Raw genomic sequence first — 24869 nt, 5'->3', positions numbered from 1 at the left:
GAGGACACAAACAAATGGAAGAACATACCATGCTCATGGATAGGAAGAATCAATATCGTGAAAATGGCCATACTGCCCAAGGTAATTTATAGATTCAATGCCATCCCCATCAAGCTACCAATGAGTTTCTTCACAGAATTGGAAAAAACTGCTTTAAAGTTCATATGGAACCAAAAAAGAGCCCGCATCTCCAAGACAATCCTAAGTCAAAAGAACAAAGCTGGAGGCATCACGCTACCTGACTTCAAACTATACTACAAGGCTACAGTAACCAAAACAGCATGGTACTGGTACCAAAACAGAGATATAGACCAATGGAACAGAACAGAGTCCTCAGAAATAATACCACACATCTACAGCCATCTGATCTTTGACAAACCTGAGAGAAACAAGAAATGGGGAAAGGATTCCCTATTTAATGAATGGTGCTGGGAAAATTGGCTAGCCATAAGTAGAAAGCTGAAACTGGATCCTTTCCTTACTCCTTATACAAAAATTAATTCAAGATGGATTAGAGACTTAAATGTTAGACCTAATACCATAAAAATCCTAGAGGAAAACCTAGGTAGTACCATTCAGGACATAGGCATGGGCAAAGACTTCATGTCTAAAACACCAAAAGCAACGGCAGCAAAAGCCAAAATTGACAAATGGGATCTCATTAAATTAAAGAGCTTCTGCACAGCAAAAGAAACTACCATCAGAGTGAACAGGCAACCTACAGAATGGGAGAAAATTTTTGCAATCTACTCATCTGACAAAGGGCTAATATCCAGAACCTACAAAGAACTCAAACAAATTTACAAGAAAAAAACAAACAACCCCGTCAAAAAGTGGGCAAAGGATATGAACAGACATTTCTCAAAAGAAGACATTCATACAGCCAAAAGACACATGAAAAAATGCTCATCATTACTGGCCATCAGAGAAATGCAAATCAAAACCACAATGAGATACCATCTCACACCAGTTAGAATGGCGATCATTAAAAAGTCAGGAAACAACAGGTGCTGGAGAGGATGTGGAGAAATAGGAACACTTTTACACTGTTGGTGGGATTGTAAACTAGTTCAACCATTATGGAAAACAGTATGGCAATTCCTCAAGGATCTAGAACTAGATGTACCATATGACCCAGCCATCCCATTACTGGGTATATACCCAAAGGATTATAAATTATGCTGCTATAAAGACACATGCACACGTATGTTTATTGCAGCACTATTCACAATAGCAAAGACTTGGAATCAACCCAAATGTCCATCAGTGACAGATTGGATTAAGAAAATGTGGCACATATACACCATGGAATACTATGCAGCCATCAAAAAGGATGAGTTTGCGTCCTTTGTAGGGACATGGATGCAGCTGGAAACCATCATTCTTAGCAAACTATCACAAGAACAGAAAACCAAACACCGCATGTTCTCACTCATAGGTGGGAACTGAACAATAAGATCACTTGGACTCAGGAAGGGGAACATCACACACAGGGGCCTATCATGGGGAGGGGGGAGGGGGGAGGGATTGCATTGGGAGTTATACCTGATGTAAATGATGAGTTGATGGGTGCAGCACACCAACATGGCACAAGTATACATATGTAACAAACCTGCACGTTATGCACATGTACCCTACAACTTAAAGTATAATAATAATAAATAAATTAAAAAAAAAATTGAATGGAAAAATAAAACAAATCTGTATTTTAAAACACTGAAAGAAAATAAAATGAAGTTTTACAGTTTTAAATGCAGCTCAAATGTCATTCACACATGAGGCCGTGATAAAAAATATTCTTAGGCATACAATGCTTAAGAAAGTTTATCCCACAAAGACTAACACTGGAAAAAGCTTGGGTCAGGTGCTTCAATAAGTAGAGATATTTAAAGAACATGCTCAAAAATATAAAATAAAATTGATCGAATATCTTGGTAAAGTTATTGTGGAATAAATAATGGGGGTGGATCCAAGATCAAAGATTAAGTGAAACACATAACCATGTAACTCAATTTAGATAATATCAGCATAGTTGGGTTGCTGTAGCAGGGAACCCAAAGGATGCGAAAGTGGTAAGAATGTATTAAGGAGAAACTTTAAAATGGGGCACAAAAATGAATTAAGACAAGAAGAGCAAGTGAAAACATATCAATAATAATAATGATCTAAATAGGTCAAACTCCCTAGGTAAAGAGTTGACAGATAACGTAAGAAAACGGGAACTAGACACAAGTATCTTACAAGAGACATATCCACACAGTAAAAGGACATATAAAGATTAAAAGTTAAAGAATGGAAAAAGATACATCCAGCAAATGATATTCATGGGGAAACTGATGTAGCTAAATTAATATCAGAAAAAAGGGCTTTCAGGTTTAAAAAATTATTAGGGATAATGAGTTACTATTCTTAAAAGGTATAACAATTACAAGCATGTGTGCTCCTAATAAAGTAACCTCCAAATACGTGAAATAAATGTTTAGAACTACAAGGGGAAATGAATGAATATATCAAAATAGTAGAAGACTTTAACACGTATCTCCCCTTTTTTGAAAAGTCAAGCAGACAAAAATAATCAGTAATGCTATAGAAGATTTGAATAATAAATGTTAAAGCTCAGCCCAATAGACCAGTATATAGTTTTACATGAAGAAATAGTGAATACAGTTTTCTTAAGTATATATGGAACATATACAAAAACTGATTAGGGTGCTCAGTTAAAAGAAACCCTCAACACATTTCATAGAGTATCTGATTGCCAAAATATTTGGAAATTTTAGAAAATTGTTAAAAACTTCAAAGTTTAAGATGAAATCATACTGGAATTTTAAAATACAACAAAGATAAAACACATGTAAAGAAATGTCTGGAATATGGCAAAACAATGCTTTAAAGAAAATTCATAGCCTTAAATAATAAATGATAAAAATAGATTCATTTTTGAATTATATAAATTAACCATCACTCTTTAAAAAAATAGGGGAAAATAACCAAACAAACCCAAAGAAACTAGAACAGATAATTTAATAAAATAAGGCCATAAATCAGTGAAGAACAAAACAATACAATGATAGATTCACAAAGCAAAAGTTGTTTTTGTTTGAAAAAAAATTAACAAGATTGACATGCTTCTGGCAAAACTGATTAAATGAATAACATTTCAAATGAAAGGAGAAAGTAACTACAGCACATGTTAGATTTAAAAGGTAGTAAGTTTCTCCCCTAAAATTAGGAGCAAGTTAAGGTTGCCTATTTTCACTACTTCTATTCAACACAGTATTGTAAGTTTAGGTGAGAATAACTACGCAAGAAAAAATCACAAAAATTATCCATATTGGAAAGGAATAAACCAAATGATCTCTGTTAACTGTTGACATGATCTCACATTAAGAAAACCCTCCCTAAGATTCTACACTTACACACACACATGCACAAACACACATACACATTCAAACTGTGTGCTGATTTTATGTACTGCAGCTTAGCTGAATTCATTTATTAGCTCAAAAATCAGTTGCATTTCTGCACAGGAACCATTAACAAACTGAAAAAGAAATTAAGAAAACTATTCCATTTAAATAGCATCAAAAGGAATTAAATATTTAGGAATAAACTTAACCCAAGAAGCAAAAGGCTTATACACTGAAAACTAAAAAATGCTGCTGAATAAAATGAAAGAAATCATAAATAAGTGGAAAGGCATTTTGTGTTCATGGATGAAAAGAAATAATATTGTTAACATTGCAATACTATCTAAAGCAGTCTACAACTCAATACAATTTTTATCAAATTCCAACTGCATTTTTTTAAAGAAATAGAAAAATGCATTTTAAATTCACATGAACTCCAAGGGACCCTGCATAATCAAAACAATCTTGTGAAAGAAGGAAGGTGGAGCACTCACACTCCAGATTTCAAAACTTATTACAAGGGTGCAGTAATCTAAGTCTGTGCTACCGTGAGTCTGGCAATAAGACACATAGACCTAGGGAGTATAACAGCAAGTCCAGAAATAAACTCTTTATGTTATGGTCAAATGATTTTTGACAAAGGCGCCAAGACTACTCAGTGGGGAAAGGAATTCTTTTCAACAAGTGGTGTTGGGAAAACTGGCTATCGTCATGCAAAAGAATAAAGTTAGATGTTTATCTAACATCATATACAAAAATTAACTCAAAATGGATCGAATACATAAACATAAGAAAAAAATCTATAAAACCACCCACACAACGGGAGAAGCCACTAGCAGATCATGTATTTCTCAAGAGATTAAGATCCAGAGTATATATATAAAAATAAATCTTCAACTCAACAACAAAAGCAAACGACCCCGTTTTATTTATTTATTTTATTCTACTTTAAGTTCTAGGGTACATGTGCACAAAGTGCAGGTTTGTTACATCAGTAAACATGTACCATCTTGGTTTGCTGCACGCATAAACTCGTCATTTACATTAGGTATTTCTCCTAATGCTATCCCCCCCACAGTCCCTCACACCCCAACCAGCCCTGATGTGTGATACACCCCACCCTGTGTCCATGTGATCTCATTGTTCAACTCCCACTTCTGAGTGAGAACATGCAGTGTTTGGTTTTCTGTCCTTGTGATAGTTTGTTTAAAATGATGACAACCCCATTTTAAAAATAGGCAAAAGACTTGAATAGACATTTCTCCAATAAAGATGTATACAAATGGCCGATAAGCATGTGAAAAGATGCCCAACATCACTAGTCATTAGGAAAATGTAAATCAAAGCTACCGTGTAATACTTCAGTCTCATTAGGATGGCTAATATCAAAAGAAAAACTGAGCAATGCTGGTGGGAATGTGAAATGGTGCAGCCATTGTGGAAAGCAGTATGGAGGTTCCTCAAAAGTTAAGTATAGTATTAACATATGATCCAGTAATTTCTCTTCTAAGTGTATATCCAAAAGAATTGAAAGCAGGGACTTAAACAGATAATTGTACACCAGTGTTCATATTAGCATTATTTGCAAGAGTCAAATGTCCATCAACAGATGCATAGATAAATAAAATGTAGTGTATACACATAATGGAATAGTACTCAAGCTTAAAAAGCAATGAAATTAATGAAATTCTGATGAATGCTACAACATGGGTGAAACTTGAAAAAATTATGCTAAGTGAAATAAGCCAAGCACAATAGGATATATATTATATTATTTTACTTATATGAGGTACCTAGAATAGTGAAATTCATAGAGACAGAAAGTGGACCAAAAGCTATGAGGGGCTGGAAATACGTAGATAAGGGGAGCTACTGCTTAATGAGTACAATTTTTGTTTGGGATAATGATAAAGTTTAGGAAATGGATAGTTGTGATGGTTGCACATTATGAATGTACTTAATGCCTTTGAATTGTACACTTAAAAATGGTTAGAATGGTAAATTTTATGTTATATATATTTTACGCCAGTATAAAAACATAATGAGATATACTACCAACAGGGAGCAATATAAGGATGCCTATTTTCACTGCTTCTATTCAACATAGTATTGTAAGTTTTAGCCAGAATAATTAGGCAAAAAAAAGTAACAAAAGCTACCCACACTGGAAATAAATAAGTGAAATGATCTATATTCACAGTTGACAAAATTTGCCATTGATTGTAAATGCTTAGACAAAATGCAAAATTTTCTAGAAAAATACTATTTAGTAAACGTAATTACTGACTGAAGAAGTAATTAATAGTGGTAATCGTATTATGATTACTGAAGAATCAAAACAAACTTTAAACACACTTCATAAGGAAAATACCTGAACTAGTTTTATGGGGAAAAGTATCATATTTTCAAGATATATATCAAGCCATTTTGTAAAAATGCTTCCAAGATGTAATATTTCTTATCTACAAAATTTCTACCACAGTAATAGTTTCCTAAAGAGAATTTTTCTTACCTCTTCAGGCTTAGATATTCTGATTCTCTTCATCGAATTTGTTACTCTTAATCTCCTACTCTAGTACTGTGTAAAGATGCTGATTTAATTACATGTAGAATGATTTTATACAAAATTGTGAAACACTGTTTACCATATCTCCTTATCCTCTAAATGGAATGCTTAAGGATCAAAGTTTCCATTACGTATTTGCTTACTGTTAGGATAAAGAATTGTGTGTGTTTGTCTCACATTTTATCAAAATGGCACTTTTAAATTAAATTAAATTAAATTAAATTTTACTTTATTTTATTTTGTTTTATTTTATTTTATTTAGTTGAAGTTACTAATGTCTCCAAATTGCAATTTTAAGTCCGGGAGAAAAGACAGTGAAATTTTTATTCAAATTTAGTTCATTGGCAACATGTTTTTGAGACAATACATGTTTTCATAACCCTAGAAAAATATAGCTTTGGGTTTGTTTAAAATCAGTGCTGCCCTATAAGAAACTAAAATCTGGGTCCAAAATTATTGTAGAAACATCTAAATAAAATTAACCTCTGAAAATGTTTATACATCCATCTATTCTCATCAGGACAAATACAGGACAACATAAATAATCTGACCTGAATTCCACATATGCTTTTTCTACTGTTTTGGCCTCTTCCCTCTCCATATTTTATATCTGATCTATCACTCAAATATGACTTTTTTTAAGAGTCATTTCTCAGTTTGAAAATTCTTCCCTATTCTCATATTTCAAGATCCTCACAGCCCTAAGCCTAAATTATGTTCCCCGCCACTAGTATTTCTTCATCTCTCTCAATTAACTACCACTAACCCTCCCAGACTAACTCATAGTTTAAAAATACAACTTCCTTCTGCTTTCTCCCAGTCAAAAAATCTGAAATCTAAAATCTTTCTGCCTTAACTCATGTATTAAGCCCAAAGTCTTGTGTTTAGTTTTCAAAATCTCACTGCACGGCCCCACTCTCTCCATTTGACATTATTTCCCACCACTCTCAAGATGAAAGATTTCTTACCACCACATGTCAACATACTGTGCCCATGGCTCTCAACAATAGACTTCAAACCCTAGCAAGAGGGAGGGTGTGAGGGGGGAGAAGGTTACTGCAAAGAATCTGTAAATTTATATATGGGGAATTTTTTGAAGAAGATAATAAAATACAAGCAGGATCCTAACATATGTTCTCTGTCATCGACAGTTGAGCATTTATTATATATCAAGTATTAAACCAAGCATGTTTCATAATAATAATTTAAATAACAATATCTCAAGTCATCTTTATAACAACTCAAGTAAGTATAATTGTCATTTTAAATGTAAAATAATTAAAGCTCTAATAAATGAAATAATCTTTTTATGATCATATAGCTTTATAAAGAAGTAGAGAGCTTGGATTCAAACCCAGGAATGTCTAACACAATGTCTGAATTCTTTATTATCTACCCTATAGGTAGAAGGGCCCTTGCCTTTAAAATTTTTATTCTTAAGTGTTTTGAGTACTAAAAAATGTTACAAGGCATTGGATTTAATTTTTCTCAGTTTTATTCTTTCCCACTGCTGTTTTCTGCACTACTAATGTCCCCATTCCTTCAATAAGCATCCACATCTAAGGCTCAAGTTTGGGTAAGCCCTCTACAGCACTCTTCCTCAGGCCAGCTTGGTTTATTTTTCCTTTCACCCTAATAATATGGAGCTAACAAACTTGCAATACATTTTCTAATTGAATTTAAACTAATTGCTTTATCATTCTCCAATTTTATTCACTCAGCAAGAGAAAAGGCATTATAGTGTATATTTACCATGTTCTTGAAAATGGATTATATATGTAAAGCTAAGAATCTTCAGCATATATATGTGTATATACATATACATATATATAATATCCTAGATAATTTCATTATAAATACAAAAATGTAAAAAGTCTTATAGTCACATATTATATTTCCAGATAATTTCTCAGTAGAGATAACAAAAGGAAAAAAATACCTTACATGTATGTGCATATGCACTATCATATATTTAATGTGAGTGTCAAGGGAAACTGAAGGAGTATTTGAGTTGTTTGGATCCTATATTGTGGTTTTTGTGAAAACATTGATTGTGACCCTAAAATGGTAAAAGATTAGATGGAATAACTGTGTACATAACAGGAAAATAAACTTCTTGTATAAAGAGGATCACCGTAGGGGCGTCTAGAGTACACGATGCATGCAAAAAAAAAATGGCATTTGAAAGATTATTGTCTTTCCTTTTGGGTGTTTATTCATTTAGATGCAGTAAACAAGGTCTTTATAGTTTCAGGACACACACCATTAATATTCCTCTAAATTTGTTTTCTTTGCTACTAAAGCAGAGGTATACAGTTTAAATGACATGCACTGAATAGAGAAATCCCGCCGTGTTATTGTTGTTATTATTTTTGTCCTATTATGACATATGTAAATATAATGTGTTGAGCTGGAATAGGAGATCTCTTGTCGTTGGTGAGCTGGTTTACACATATAGTGGCAGATTATCTGGAAATATAATATGTGACTATATACAATAATAGAAAAGATAAAGTAAAACAAAGAATGATAATTTATAAATAATTTTGCATCATACATATTATATACAAATGATCTATTTAGTAATAAATAAATAAATACAATTAATGGAATGTAAACACTGCAACAATTAGTTTGAAACCCTCATCTTTTGATTAAAAAGTAATAATAAACATGAGTTTTAATATTTTTTACTAAATATACTGTTATAATTTTTTACTATAGTCCAGAGCACTGAAAATAATCTTGTAAGTAAACACGCTTGTCAATACAGCAGAATATATTTTATGCATTTCAAAGCTCAATGTTTACATACCTTATTTTATTGACTATAAGTATATAAAGTTTAAATTCAGTATTTAAGGTGGTTTCATCTCCAAACACTGAAAGAATTCCAAAATATACTTGCTCACCAGTTTTAACTTTGAAGTGTCTATAACCTTCACAATAGCAATGGTTTTCTCTGTCTCCTTCATCATTTTCTTTTCCTTAAACTTGCAAGCAATAACCAAGAGAACTCTGCAAAAACTTCTACACTAAAGTGAACTTTGGTTCTTCTTTGGACTTTAAGACTAACCTGGTCTAGACTGTGATTGACAAAAGCTTGCTCACTGATGTTATACAGTCCTTTCAAGTTCCAACCAAGCACAGGGGGTTGTTAATATTTACTCATTCCTCGTCTCTGGAATGATCTTGAACTGTAACAGTTTACTTAGATTGCCAAATGCCACCAGCATTTACAGACACTTGATTGAAAAAATACCTATATATGTTAAAAGAAATGAGTTACTATGCACATCCACGTCTCCGAAAGAAAGGGCTGAAACTAAGACCAATGGATGTAAATAATACACAGATCTAAACTCAGAGGCTAAGCAATCATTCAGCTGGAGTGTGCCAGATGATCAGATCTGTCTCAGACCCCTTCAAATCATATGATTCTAAAGTTCTATGAAATGGCTGCTTCCCTGAGACTGCTGGCACAGCAGAATGGGTAGGATAGTTGCATTGGTTTCATGCAGGGCTGGATTCAAGGCCCTACTTTGCCATTCATTAACTATGTGAACTTGGGCAAGTTACTTAACTTCTCTAAGCTTCTTTCCTCATTTGTAAAATTTTAATAGGCAATAATAGTCTCTGTCTCATAGGTTTGTTGTGAAATTAAATATAGTTTTTCACTAAAAGCATTTTGCATAATTCTTGTCACCTAGTAAGTAACCAATGCATGGAAGTTATTATTATTGTTGTCTTTATTCTTGTTGCTACTGCTTTTAGTCCATTAAAAGTATTCCTGAATAGGATGTATAATGAAAACAATTATTTCAATACTATGCGTGAATTTTAGTCATTTATTTAACATGCATTTGCTGAGCACCTGTTATGTGTTAGTCACTATGCTGAGTACTAACAACAACAAAACAGGCTACAGTTTTAGGCTCCAGAGACACAGCAGTAAATGAGACAGACAAAATCCCTGTCTTCAAGGGGTTTGCATTCTACAGGGGGAAGCACAGAATAAATAGGTAAATGCAATAATAAATAAGATCATTTGTGTTTCACTGCTCATAAGTCTGAGGGTAAATAAGCTAAGACATTGACTTGAGGAGTCATGGGGTAGGGTCTTCTAGTTAGGGTATTGTGAAAGGCCCCTTTGACAAGCTGACATTGACTAAATATCTGAATCATAAAGAGGTAACCATGCAAAGATTTGAGATGAAATCATTCCAAACTAAGAAAAGGAAGTACAATGGTTGTAAGATGATAATATTCCTGTAATGTTTAAGGAGGAGAAAGGATGCCATTGAATCCAGACCCTGAAGTCAAAGGGAAGTGCTGACTATAATAAAGTGTCTGGATTATATTCTGAGTATTTCAGAAAATTAATAAAATATTAAGCAAGGAGAAACAGGATCTGGTTATTTCTTTAGGAAGATTATTCTGGCTGCTTTGTAAAGAACAGCTGTAAGGCAACAAAAAGTAGCAGGGAAGCTAGGTCAGAGCTTGTGACTATAGTGAGAGATGATGGAACATGTTTTACAGGAGGACATGATAGGAAGCAGTGAGATTCTGGAAATCTTGGATGTGGATTACAAAGACATACTGATAGATGTGGGTATGGGAGTAAGAGACAGAAAAGCAAAGAATGACCATTTTTGTTTGTTGTTTCACACCAACTAAAAGCAGATTTTGGAGGGAGGACTTCTTTTTGGCCATGTTATGTTGAAGATATCTGTTAGAACCACAAAAGATACCAAGTAAGCAGTAGAATATATAAGTTTGGCATATAGGGGAGTGATCTAGGCTAGAGATGTGTTGATGTTACCTATAGGACATGTATTGATATACGAGAAAAGAGGACCAAAGACTGAGCCCTAGGACACTCCAGAATTTAGACATCTACATCTATTAGAGAAAAAAGAACCAATAAAATGAGTGAACAAATCAGAGAATTCACAGAATCCTAAATAGCTCTTCAAGAAGAAAGAAGTGGTCAACCATGTCAAATGCCACTGAGAAGCCAAGTCAGATGACAATGGAGAATTTGCTACTGGATTAGTTTGCTATTGATTGCTATTGATTGGCTTGCTATTGGATTGCTATTGATTGGTTTTCAGAGCCCTTTTAGAATTGTGAGGACAAAAGCCCTATTGGAGAGGAGAGAATGAGAGGGAAGGAAGTCAAGGCAGGGAGAAAATGGGGGCAGTGAGGTTTTTTTGTGTGTGTAAAGGAGTCATGAAATAGCCTGGTAGCCAGAGAGGAAGTGTGTTTAAAGGATGCTGTTTGGTTTGGTTTGCTTTTAGTGAGTGTTATTAAAGACTGGTAAGTGCTGATGTTTATAATCCAGTAGATCAGCATATATTTATGGTCTAGAAGGCACTATTTAAAGAAGAAAAGTCCTTTGGAAGGGATTCCAGACATAAATGATAGATATGGCTTTAGATAATGAACTAGGACACTTATTCACATGGGAGCTCGTTATTTAAAAGATCGTGGAAACTTCTCCCCTCTCTCTTGCTCCCTGTCTCACCATATGATGCTCTGGATCCCCTTCCTTTCTGCCATGACTAAAAGCTTCCTGAGGCCCTCACCAGAAGCAGATACCAGGATAATGCTTCGTGTATACGGTCTGCAGAGCCATGAGCCAAATAATCCCCTTTTCTTCATAAAGTATCCAGCCTCAGGTATTCCTTTATAGAAATGGAAAAGGGACTAACACAGATAACCCATGTCATATAGTAGGTGAACATAATAATAATAATTGATAAATATTTTCATTTTGAAGCTTATTATAATAAACATCTGTTGATTTAGCCTGACTAGAATCCATTCACATTTGCTTGGGTAACAACTGCTGCTTTCTTGGTTCTCATTCTCAGTCTGGGCAATTAGTTGTGGAGGGCTGCTCAAGCCACAGCTCTAGGGTAGGCCCAAGACCCAGAGACATTGGCTTAGAAATAGATACGTGACAGAAGCTGCTCTGTTATCCCAGGGTTTTAACTGGAACTAAGAAGAAAAACATTTCCTCGTAGGTATCCCATCCTTACTGAATGTTTCCATTAGGATGCATTTGTTTTTGAGAACCAGAAAATCCTGACATAATTGGCTTATAAAATAAAGAAAAGAAAACCTTACATATCCATAGGCAAAATAATTCTCCAGGGGCACATAGCAGCATTTCTTTCCATATCTGTCCATTTTCTCTTTCCCTTTGTTTCTTTTGTTTTTTCCACTTTATCTATCTTTTGGGGAAAAAAAAGGCTACAGAAGCCCCATACATCATGGAGAAGCAAAAATCCTTCTCTTTCTTGAAATTATAGACTAAAGAAAACTTCCAAGCAGATCTCAGTATCCTGCTCAACTTGCCAGAATTGCAGCACAGGCCCATTCTTAAAACAAAGTCTGGCAAGGGAAATGGGGCCACCAGAATTGGTTTAAATTAATCAGAAACTTCCTCTTTCTTGTGAAGGAATGGATGTCTGAAAAAAAAAAAAAACTAGGTTAGCAAGAAAAAAGTGTATGCATGGCTGGGAATAGGCTATGACAGTGTCTGTTCAATGGCTGAGAATAAAGCCAGCACAGAAGAAAACAGAGACAAATTTACAAAGGGATGCCCACATACAATATTACTTAGGGATTTTTAGATGGCATGAACCAATAAATTCCTTTCATGCTTAAGCCCCTTATGAGTCAGGTTAACCACCTGCAACCAAAAGTTCACTGGCTAATATACTTACTCAAAGCTTTTTTCTGAATCTAACAAGTCTTTGCTTTTATCTACATAAACTATAAAAATCCTTCAGAGTTTCCTACCCCTATTCTACCAGCTATTCTTGTACATTCTCTTTTTTCTCACTTCTTGCCTTATGTTGTTCTCTTAACTTGCTACTTTTCTGCCTTCATGTCTATCTCTTAAAATCTTAACTATACAGTACTTCATAACTATATTTCAAACATCACCTCTTTCTAAAGGACTTCCAAAAATTCTCACTTTCGCATGGTTTCTCCTTCATTTGAGCTGCAGAGCAAATCTCTAACTAGCATTCAAAATGAACACATGTAGTCTATAAGATATCAATTAAAACAGCTTTCAGAGACCACTATTTTTAATTATTCCTATAATACAGAAATAGATACCAAAGCAAAGGCAGGTTACGTGATTTGCATAATATCTGGACTAGAACCATGTTTAACACAAGTTCCACATTCTTTCCCGCCCTAACTCTCAGGCACAACTCATTGTGCTACGCCATTATATTGTCATCTCTTGACATGTAAATTGTGCCTCACTCAACCTGCAGTCTCATATTGTGTGAATATTATGCTTTACATATAATAAGTATTAGGTAAATATTTGGTTAATTGAACTGCTTGGTTTTATATGTGGATCTAAATTATCAATAATCTTTGGTTGATTAACCTCAGATATTTCTTTATGTAAATACACTTAGGCCAGTAGTATCCATCTATTTAAAAGTACATTTTGTGTGTCAAAAGTATATTCCAAATGAAATTCATCACCAAGTTTTTACTGAGTAAACCATTCTACAAAGATTCTATGAAACAAGTAGATAATTTCACAGAGAATGTTTCAGTATACAATTTCAACGAAGTAAGTACCATGTACAAAGAAGAGAAGATTGCAGGAAATTAATATCATTTCCTCAAACTGAGAAGTTGAACATTGGTTAAGAAAATAGTATCCTCATGCTGTGAAATTAGAAAGGGAGATATTAGCATTAATATCAAATGTATCTGGAGAATTAGTTTTCACGTCACTACGCTACTTGAAATCTGAAGAGAAAAAAGGTAGAGTCATCATTCTACATTTAAAAAAATGAAAACTGCAAAAAGAATCCTGCAACAAAAACCAGGTTTTAAACCTCAGCTGATATTTAGCAAGGAAAGTTAGTATTGGTGACTTGACTAGCACTACGTGTAGGTCCTGCATACTAGAGAAAAGGAGAAAGAGACACTTCTCTCATCAGATAGTCTACTTAAGAATTGATACAGAAAAAAAGGGATGCTTCTACCAGCATTTTTTTCTAGGCCCTAAATTGAAAACATCCATCATCATATAGTCTAGCCTATTGACTTATTGATGAATAGTCCACAACTCTATATAGTCAGAATTCAGTTTTTTAAAATTAAATGTTTAAAGTAACAATTCGATTGCAGTCTTTGAGATCCTTTTTTCTCGTGTTCTCTAAAAGATTGTAAACCATAAACAAACCAACAAAACCAACAATAATCCTTCACAATGTGTTGAAAGAGCTTATATACCCTTTACAGATAACATTTTTATGATTCATAAATGAACAATCAGAAGGTGCACAGCAAGCAAATAGGAGATAAGACACTATCCCTTCATATTGCAGGAATTTGTACTGATTTCAACACAGAAGTATTTCTACATACTTTAAAGGAGGGTGAGGCCTGTTCTATCTTTTTCAATTTGACTTTAACCTCTGGCTGTTGGCTTAGAAGTAAATTTATATTTTTCATTGTTGCAATATTTTCTTTCTTGTACAAAGGTATAGAGCCTCTAAATCTGAAAGCTATATTAGTCATGGTAAAATAGTCAAAATTTAGTCATGACCTTATAAGGGTGTTTGATTACATGCTGTGCTTAAAAATAGAAAATCTAAAGATTAAATTCCTCACAGAAAATGCTAGCAAATTAGATATATAGTTAGATGCATGTATATAGGATTAGATAGATAGACACAGAGACAGAGAGAGAGATTAGCACAAGCACTATATTCTTCTTCAACCATTAGATAACCTTTTTTTTCTGCACCAATAAATATTTTCTAGTATTCATCTTTTATCTTGTCTATTTAAAAAGTGCAGAAAAAAACACCATTTGCTAATCAAACTTTTTTATTATCAGAGTGTATTCATTTCAGTTTCAACGACTTTCTTGGGTCTGAAAGCACTTACTGTTCTTTGCATTAGCAGAGGAGAGTCTGCTCCTTCCTCTTTAAAACTTGATTCCATACCGATTATATCCTCAATAACGTCCTCCATCTAGCAAAATATAATACATTTAGAATATTGTACATAATGTTAAAAGTTGTGCTTCAATCTGAAATCAGAGAGAAAAATTCTAGCAATCTTTAAAACTTTTTTAGACAATTTAAATTGAGGTTATATATACATATATATAAAACCTCAATATTATATATATATATATATATATATATATATATATATATATATATATATAAACACATTACTTTAGCATTGAAAGTGCGGGAACCCTGACAATCTTTGGTCTGTTGCTTTTTCTTGCATTTGTGTCCAAAGGCTGACAGGTGACAACTTGGCAAAGCACCCTGGACTAGTCTCTTGGAAATCAGTATCTACATAAATAGAGTGGTTATCATGAAATATCTCAAGGCAGACAGGGTCCCTATAGTTAATATGTACAGAGATTACTATGTACAAACTTTATTTTTCTTTTAAAATGTTCTGATTGCATCTTGCACGTGGATATCTAAATATTCATGGTTAAATATTAGCCAGTACATTCCTGTAGATACGGAATAGATGGAAACATTTCATCCTACCTTCTCTAAAGACCAATAATAATAGATAATAGCAATAGCAATAACAAAAACAACAATAATTCTGAACATTTTAAATAGTAACAATAAAAATCACTTTTATAGTGCATGAGATGTACCAGGCATGCTTCTAAGTGCTTTGCATACATAATTTATTTAATACTTATACTATCCCTATGAAATGAGTACTCTGCTATACAGAAAAGGAAACTGAGAGAAAAAAATTTAATAATTTGTACCATATTATATAGTGAGTGAGTGGTGGAGGAAGGACTGACATCCTAGAAATGTGGCTCTATAGTCCAAATCTCATTGGCTTTCTATTTCCTTTCTCAATTCTTCTCTAAAATAGAAACTTTCCTTCTCTTCTGTACTTTAGCTGGAGGAGATTTTAAAAGTTTATACATTTTTAAAAATGGTTGCTTCTCTCTCTCTTTATCTCTCTCTCTCTGCTCTAGCTCTAGCTCGCTTTGCTTCCATTCATATTCCATTTCGTGAAATTTTTAAGTGTGATATAAACTCAAAGATATTGTGAAAGTTTTATTTATATAACTATAGTACTGTGAATTTCCCATGATATATGCAGATACGATCAGGAGTATACTCTGATAGATATGGAAAAATACCTTATAATTCTATTGATGTTATCTTCAAAGCAAGATATCTGGGAATGTAAGAGAATTAAGTGTTCAGAGAATTCTACTAGGATAGTCCAAAAAATATGGAACACTATTCACATCTTAACAAATATTAATTAAGCAATGTTTACTGTGAGATCTTGTGGTTAGAACTGGAGCTACCATAACCAGTAGCAGGAAATTTTTACTCTTATGCAGCTCAAATTCTTAGGGAAACAGACCCATAAACAGCTTAATAACAAATAGCAGGCTGAAGAAATTAAAGCAGGAATAGGATACAGCTTGATGAAAATGGTTGTTATTTTATAAAGAGAATCAGAGATTTACTGACATTTGAACAGAGATAAGATTAACATGGGGAAGGGTGATCTTTGGGAAAGGAATAAGAAAGACCTAAGGTAGGAACAAGTTTAACATGTTTGAGAAAGAATGAGCACTAATGGGAATAGAGTAGAGTGTGCAAGGGCAAGAGCAGTTAGAGATGAAGTGGAGTATGCAAGAAACTGACATCACAGAATCCTCAAGGCCGGTGGTAACCAATAGAAATTTCTGCAATGATGGAAATGTCCTATATCTGAAATGACAAATGTATTAATAGTAATAACTAACCACATATCCACATATGACTACTAAACACATGAAATGTGGCTAGCATAACTGAGAAACTGAAATTTTAATTTCATTTAATTTTATAAAATGTTACTGAATTTGGCCAGATGCAGTGGCTCACACCTGCAATCCCAGCACTTTGGGATGCTGAGGCATGCGGATCACTTGAGGTCAGGAGTTCTAGACCAGCCCGGCCAACATGATGAAACTCTGTCTCTGCTGAAAAATACAAAAATTAGGCAGATGGCGGTGTGTGCCTGTAGTCCCAGCTACTTGGAGGGCTGAGGTAGGAGAATCACTTGAACCCGGGACACATAGTCTATAGTGAGCAGAGATTGCACCACTGCACTCCAGCCTGGGCGACAGAGTGAGACCCCATCTCCAAAAATATAAAAACAAATACAAATAAATAAGTTATTGAATTTGAACTAACTTTAAATTCAAATAGCCACATGGGGTTCATGGGTACTACAGGGGAGGGTGTAGCTCTAGTCATGGTCAGATGTTAAATCCTTGTGCACAAAGAGATCTTTAAAGAAGCTAGGTTAATACAAGTGCGTATTTTGTTTCTTTTGTTCAGTCCAGTCTCTGAAATTCTTTAAGTAGATTCTTGATTGTTATTAAAACTGAATTTTTATTTTGTGATATTTTACTCATATTCTGCCACTAAATGGGAAAAAACCTTGTACTGAACAGATGTGAAGAAGACTTGAGGAAAGAAGATTGCTAAACATAATTTATGGGGAGTGCTTTTCATTTGGATACTAGGAGTGGATTCAGTAAAAATTACATATAAGTCATTCATCTATTTTCTCTCTGGAAGCTTACGTCATAAATGACGCAGTCTGTTTAATTTTTCATTTTGACTATAAAGCATCCTTAGGTTTCCCTTATTCCAGAAAGAAACTTTTCTTTGTTACATGTGAAACATCCTCCTTTGGAGGTTGTGCCTTTGCCTTTAACATTACCATCCCTCATTTCTGTCATCTACCTACATGACTACTTTTTCCCCTAATTTCGGTTTTACCATTATCTTCATGAATGTTAAAATCTAAAATCCAGCCTAAAACCTTCACAACTTCTAAGTATCTCCATAATTAAAGACCTAGGAATCCATTTGTTATTTTAAAGCAACAACAAACACACCATTTTGTATCAGATGAAATGGAATTAATAGATCAGACGAAATGAGAATTACAAACCCGCAAGTCGGCATCCTCAAAATAATAAATTAAGATCACAAGAATACAAAGACAGGGCAAATTGCTTGACAAAAGTAAAAATGGAGATAATAGGCATAAAAAGTATAAGATTCAAGGACAAAGGAAAACATTTATATGCTTTCAGATATGTAAAAATAAAGATTAACAGAAGAGCAAGAATAAAACTTGTTAACAATACTGAGTGCAAAAGAAAATGAGATAATACTAGAAATATTAAAGGTAAAGAACTTTGAACCTACACATTTATAGCCAACAAAGTATCTTTTAAGTATGTGGATGAAATTAAATTCTTTTTGGATATAAAAACTCAGAAAGTTTAAGGCAAAAATACCTTTTAAAAACAGTTTAAGGAGTACTCCAGTCAGAAGATAAATAAAACCATGAAATTGATACAAAATAAAAGAATGAGTAAAGGACAGTAAAATTTTTGTGATCTAAGTAACTCTATATATATGTAGAAAGAGACATACATGCGCAATAATTATATATGTATTTCTATAGGTAAGTATGTATATATACATGAATTCTGTACATACATAAATTCTATAAATATCCATACAGAATGGTAGGTGACAACAAGGAAATGAGACCATACTAAGGTAGATTTTTGCTTAAGAGTATGGCATATACAATGTTAAACAAGGATATAGATGTAGAAAAAATCATAATGATGACTCAAAATATTAGGAGTAACAAACAGAAAAGAAGATAAAAATTGACCAATGGAAGATAGAAAAAAGACGGCAAAGGAACATGAAGTATGGTAACTTAAAACATAAGAAATTATAACTGTTAAATCCTAATAGTAAAGTAAGTACAAGAATGTAAATGAGTTAACATACTGATTGAGAAACTCTCTCTTGAATTGGATTTTTAAAAGGTTTTGTAATATTTTGTCTATAAGAGACACACTTAAAACAACAGAAAAAGCTGAAACCAGGTTAAAAAAAAGTATCGTAAATATAACCAAAAGGAAATCCACAGTAGTGGTATTCATATTAAGCAATATAAAATTCAAGGTTAAAATCTGAAGGAAAAATAATACCAAGTGATCATGAACACAAATGCACCTAAAAATATACACAACTGTCAGAATTCTATGGAAAAGTAAATCAACACTTGTAGTTGAATATTTTAACTCAGCACTCTCTAAATCTGATAGTTCAGCACATAAACCTAAATTTAGACTTCTCTTTACCTATACTTAAAGCCATGCCTTGGGTCTTGTCATCATCTAAACTGCTTCATTTCTGAAATCTTAAAATCCATGACCTTACTCATCAAATGCAGCCTTTGTTTTCCAATCTAAACACTGGCAGATGACCTGAACAATTTTTATTTTATGACCTTCTATGCCTTTGCCCTGTTACCTTTCTGTTCAGCTGTCCCAAACATCCCAGGTGGTCAATCTCTCCACCTTCCATTAACTCTGAATTCAAGTAGAATGGCTTCTGCTCACCATCCTACTGACATTCCTTTTGTTATTTTTATTGACTCACAGCCAAGTTCAACAGATATTGATCAGTTCTTATTTTACTAGACTCATCTGCTATACTTGGGTGTGTGAATCACTCCCTCCTTCTTTAATTCCCTCTTTGGCATCAATGACATCGCACTCTCCCAGTTATCTTTTTACTTTACTTTTATGGACCTTCTCTTCTCACCATCCCTTAAATGTTGGTCATCTTCAGAAGAGTATCTTTAGCTATCATCTCTCCTCACTGTATTCAGGTTCTCAAGGGGATTTATTTCTCATTCAAGATTTCAAAGACCACCCATATGCTAACAACTCTCAAATCTCTTCCTCCAGTCCAGCAGATTTGGATATCTAGCTGTCACCAACATCTCCACGTGATAATCTCACTGATACCACAGTTCAACATGTTTTAAGGGAGAGTCTTACTTTCTCGCACTGCAAAATAGAAATAGACTCCCAGCTGCTCCCTATCCCTGACTCCAGACTTCTCCCTCTATATAGTTGACAAAGTGATCTAGAGTCCAATCTGATTATGTCACCCTAGCTCCCAAGTTTCAACCCTACAGTGACTTGATACTGTTTAACATGGAGTACTAGCCTCTCTGCAATTTGCTGATTACTTACTTCTTTGATGTCATCTTCTACCACCATCTGCCTTCTTTTCTATTCATTTCACACTGTTTCCCATCTCTATTCTGCACTCATGCTATCCCATCTGGCTAAATGCCCTACTAGTCATTTTCCTCTAAATCTTTTTACATAATATTATAATTATTTGTTATTTTTTTTCTCTTGCCCTCAACCTGAAGCTCCTATATGGTATACATTATATAGGATGTGCAGTTTGTTCCCTGAGCATGTGGCAATGACAGCTGTCTGAATGAAGAAACAAATGAAATCTTACTGGCCGGGCGCGGTGGCTCAAGCCTGTAATCCCAGCACTTTGGGAGGCCGAGACGGGTGGATCACGAGGTCAGGAGATCGAGATCATCCTGGCTAACATGGTGAAACCCCGTCTCTACTAAGAAATACAAAAAACTAGCCGGGTGAGGTGGTGGGCGCCTGTAGTCCCAGCTACTCGGGAGGCTGAGGCCGGAGAATGGCGTGAACCCGGGAGGCGGAGCTGAGATCCGGCCCCTGCACTCCAGCCTGGGAGACAGAGCGAGACTCCGTCTCAAAAAAAAAAAAAAAAAAAAAAAAAATTATTGACCATTCTAAGTTCTTCCCTGAGAAATAGATCGTTTATTTTCATTTGTCCTTTGAACCTCTTCTCCTGGTTGTCCTCTAAGTTAACTCATCATCACTTTCATGCCAAACTCTACACTCCCTCTGACTACCATACTTCTCTTAACAGTCCCTTCATCTATGTTATTCATCCTGTAAAGGCTCAAAAATCTCAAAATTGCACCAAACTCATCTTCCACCTTCACTTTACGTATACAATATGACACTGAGACGCATCAACATTACCCCTGAGTTCATTTCTTGCATTCTCTCTACCACCAATTTTCCTGATTCAGGCTATAACTAAATTGCAGTGTAATATTCTGTCATCTCTTCATGTAGCATGAACCTTAACCTCAAATCTTTCCCTCTCAACTGCCATTTAAATGTTTCTGAAACATTGCTTTGATTATGATACTTTTGTACTCAAAAACTTGTTCCCACAGCAGATCCATTGAGAGTTGTGTAGTAAATATCAATTTTCTTCTTCTTTCTTACTAATGTTTTTGATGAAACAATATGCTCAGAAGAAAAAATGCATTTTTCTCAGCTTCACATCAGCTAAATGTGGCCATGTGACACACTTTTGACTAAGTCATAAGCACAAGTCTCTTCGGAATTTCTGCAAAAGGTTTCCTTTCCTCATGGAGGCATTCTCTCTACTGTTCATCTGGTTTGAGGACCTGAGAGGTGAAGCAGCCCTCTTGTGATCACTTGAGGCATATTAAGATAAAAGTCACATAGTAAAGAAGAAAGATAGAGGAAGAATTGATCTATGTTGACATCACAGAGAACTACAACAGCCTCTGACTACCTACTTCTGGCCTACTTTTCATGTGAGTTGCCCTATTTAAAATGGAGATAATAGGGGCCGGGCATGGTGGCTCATGCCTGTAATCCCAACACTTTGGGAGGCCAAGGCAGGTGAATCACTTGAGGTCCGGAGTTCAAGCCCACCCTGGCCAATATGGCAAAACTCTGTCTCTACTAAAAATACAAAAATTAGCTGAGTGTGGTGGCATGTACCTGTAGTCCCAGCTACTTGGGAGGCTGAGGCACGACAATCTCTTGAACCCGGGTGATGGAAGTTACAGTGAGCCAAGATCGTGCCACTGCACTCCAGCCTGGGTGACAGAGGGAGACTTGTCTCAAAAAAAAAAAAAAAAAAAAAAAAAAAAAAAGGAGATAATAGTAAACCATAGTGATGTTTAAAAAGTTAAACTAATTTAAAATACCACCTGAAATAAAATAAGGACTAAATGAATACTCTCTTATTTTTGTTGTTAATATCACTGTTAATATTCTAGGTTGTTAATAATTATAAGATATAATTGCATAAGATTATATGAGATAATATAAGATTATTATGGGAGAAAAATTTGTAACTCTCCTTTAGTTAAATCACTGGAAGTGGGTTTCTCTTGCATGTTCCTAATGCAGATCTAACTGATACAGTCCCCCACAACCTTGGAATCATGGTCTAAGTTCCCAGATCTGCATTTAAGTCCTGTAACCCCACCCTAATCCTCCTTGCTCACCTCAGTCACTTATTTGCACCAAATTGTATCACTCTCAAGCCCACTTATGCTTATCTACTCTGCCCCTAGCTTACAGCATTCTCTACTCAAAAAAATTATCTTCTGTCATCTTTGCTATTGATGTATATGTCTTTCAACACCCAACTCAAGTATTACCTCTTCCAGGATTTCCTGAGACCTCAAACTGAAAAAATTTATCTTCCTTCTGATTTTCTAGAATACCTTGATTTCACTTTTCTAATGATTCTTCCCAAATTATACCATATTACTTAAAGTATTACTGTACCAAAAAGAGCAAGTAGAGAAATATTATTGTAATAAGGGTACTCATTATTCATTAACTTATGAATTAGCCAAAAAAGGCACTAATTATTAATTGGCAAAAATTTGTCCTAGGAGCTAGATATTAAAATGTGAACAAGGTATGTTAGTTTCATCAAGGAATTAACAGACTAGAAGATAAGAAAAACACAAAAGGCATAATTAAAATGTAGCATGTGCTGTGAGAATGCCATGAAAAGTGCAATCGTTATCTATATGATACCAGCATTGCTATGAAAACTCAAATAAAAGGTGCTAAACCCAGATAGCATCATCACCGGGGAAAGCCCTTAGACAAAACACCTGAAATGAATTTTGAAGGGTGAGCTAGAATTATCCAGACAAATGGTCGTGATCAAATAAGCAGAGGGTAAAGAAAAGGCGTAAGAAGGAGAACCCGGCCACCACGAGAACCAGTGGTGAACCAATAGAGCTGAAACATGAAGCTCTATGGAGATACTAAAGGATAAGTCTGAGGCAGGTGCAAGGGTTAAGTGCAGAAGGGTCCATGTGCTATTGGTACAAGTTTGAATTGCATCTTAGAAAGACCCATATTACAAAATGCTTCTTTTGATTTTATAATTCATCTTAAAGATTTTCAGTCTTCAAGTTACTCCTAATTCCAATGACCAAATCCTGAATCTAAAGCTGTTCTCAGACTTATCCTGTGATAGCTATGATTTCTGGGGTCTTCTTTGAATTGATGAACTGCTCCCTGATGTCACAGGTGGAAAAGGCTTGGGAGACAAAAAAAAAAAAAAAAAAAAAAGATGGCAACAGAAACCATCTTCTGAGCTCCCACTCTGCCCTTGTGTTAAAAAGTTAAAATTCAAGCATCAAAACAATTCTACAACTTTTACACATATGGGTGAGAGAAATTAAGGACTGAAACCACACAACTGTACTATACTGACTATATCCAAAGACTCCAAGCACCAGTAAAAGTATTAGACTATTGCAACAGCACAGGGTATATCCTAGCTATCAAAGATAGTAAGTCTGTGAATGATGGCAGTATGTGAAGATGTATAAACATACCAAATTCAAAGAGACCACACACTGATTAAAACTATTACAGACTCAGTAAAACTCGGATTAAATGGACATTAATAATGGTTGGGAGATACTTTTGTATATATAATTTAAAATATGATGGTTTTAAAAAATAGAAAAAAAAATTGTCTATAGCCATTGTTTGTTCACATTGCCCCAAGGCCAGAGCAATTGTTGGGACTTTCAACCCTTCTGAGCCATGAGATTCTTTGATTGAGAGCACCCGAAGACCACTAAAAACATGTGAATTTTATTTATATATACAAGCTTAGTATAAAAGCAAAGATGTGTGCTTAAAGAATAAAAAAAAACATAAAAGGTAGAAAAGAAAAAATAAATAAATATATAAAATAATAAAAATAAATAAAAATATAAATATAAAAATAAAATAAATAAATAAAATAACAAATAAAAGAAGAATCTATGTTGCTTACCCATTCTCATTTTTTTAGAGTACATATTTTATAAAATATATAATAAAATCATTTCTAGGTTTTACCTAGAATTAACTGGCATATGCATATCCTTCAAGATTTGTTTTTCTCTTTAGAAATCAATCTTTCACACAAGAAAATGAAATTTGGGATAAGTAGTTGTAGGATAAATTGTAGTGTGTGTAGATCTAACATTTACTGAACAGATTGTTTCATCTAATATATATTTTTACAATCTTCATAGACTGAATAGAGAACCTGGTTCTACATTCATTTTTTAGGAAAGATTTTTTATATATCCACTACTGTAAAGATAGAGTCAATATACATGCAGGTACTTACATTCAGTTTTAGATTTCAAAAAGTCCCATTTTTTATTGTTTTATTTTGTATTAACAATCTACGCCAGATTCTTATTTTTTTCTCTTTTCCAGATTAACATAAAATTTGTTTAAAAAATTCTCTATCATTTGGAATTTAAATACTGGGATTCTGAGCATTATCCTTTTGTGCCTGGAGGCTACAGGCTTAATAGATGATAAGCATTGACCTGAAATCAGCAATAATCACCAGGAATGTAGATTGGGAGATTAAACCTGGGAGATCATAGGACCATAGCTTTACCTAACAAATCTAATGGAAAAAAGAAAAGAAAGTTCAGTTATTACTGTAGTTTTTTAGACTGAAATGTTAAAGGAAGCCTTTTTTCTAGTACCACTGTTTCCCAGTTCTATTCACACGTCAATATTTTCTGAAGGTTCATTACAAGCAAATCACAATAAATATAAACTCCATGAAGCTAAGTACTCA

General features: G+C 34.2%; 1 protein-coding gene across 13 annotated transcripts in view; it reads right to left on the bottom strand.

Moving 5' to 3' along the window:
- LOC105475715 (transcription factor EC) overlaps positions 1–24869 on the bottom strand; it is a 557301-nt gene that overhangs the window by 30733 nt on the left and 501699 nt on the right. For 11 of the 13 annotated variants that reach the window (XM_071094586.1, XM_071094583.1, XM_071094584.1 and 8 more), the window contains one exon: positions 14917–15003. The exons of 1 other annotated variant lie outside the window; for it this stretch is intronic. In XM_071094586.1, the coding sequence (XP_070950687.1) occupies positions 14917–15003 (87 nt within the window). Of the gene's footprint in view, positions 1–8888; positions 14890–14916; positions 15004–24869 lie in introns of those variants that run through there. One more of the 13 variants, XM_011731229.3, reaches the window with a different exon arrangement.

The sequence above is a fragment of the Macaca nemestrina genome, chromosome 4 (assembly GCF_043159975.1).
Source record: "Macaca nemestrina isolate mMacNem1 chromosome 4, mMacNem.hap1, whole genome shotgun sequence".
NCBI lineage: Eukaryota > Metazoa > Chordata > Mammalia > Primates > Cercopithecidae > Macaca > Macaca nemestrina.
Note: the sequence above shows the minus strand (reverse complement) of the source record. Positions and strands in the feature narration are given on the sequence as shown.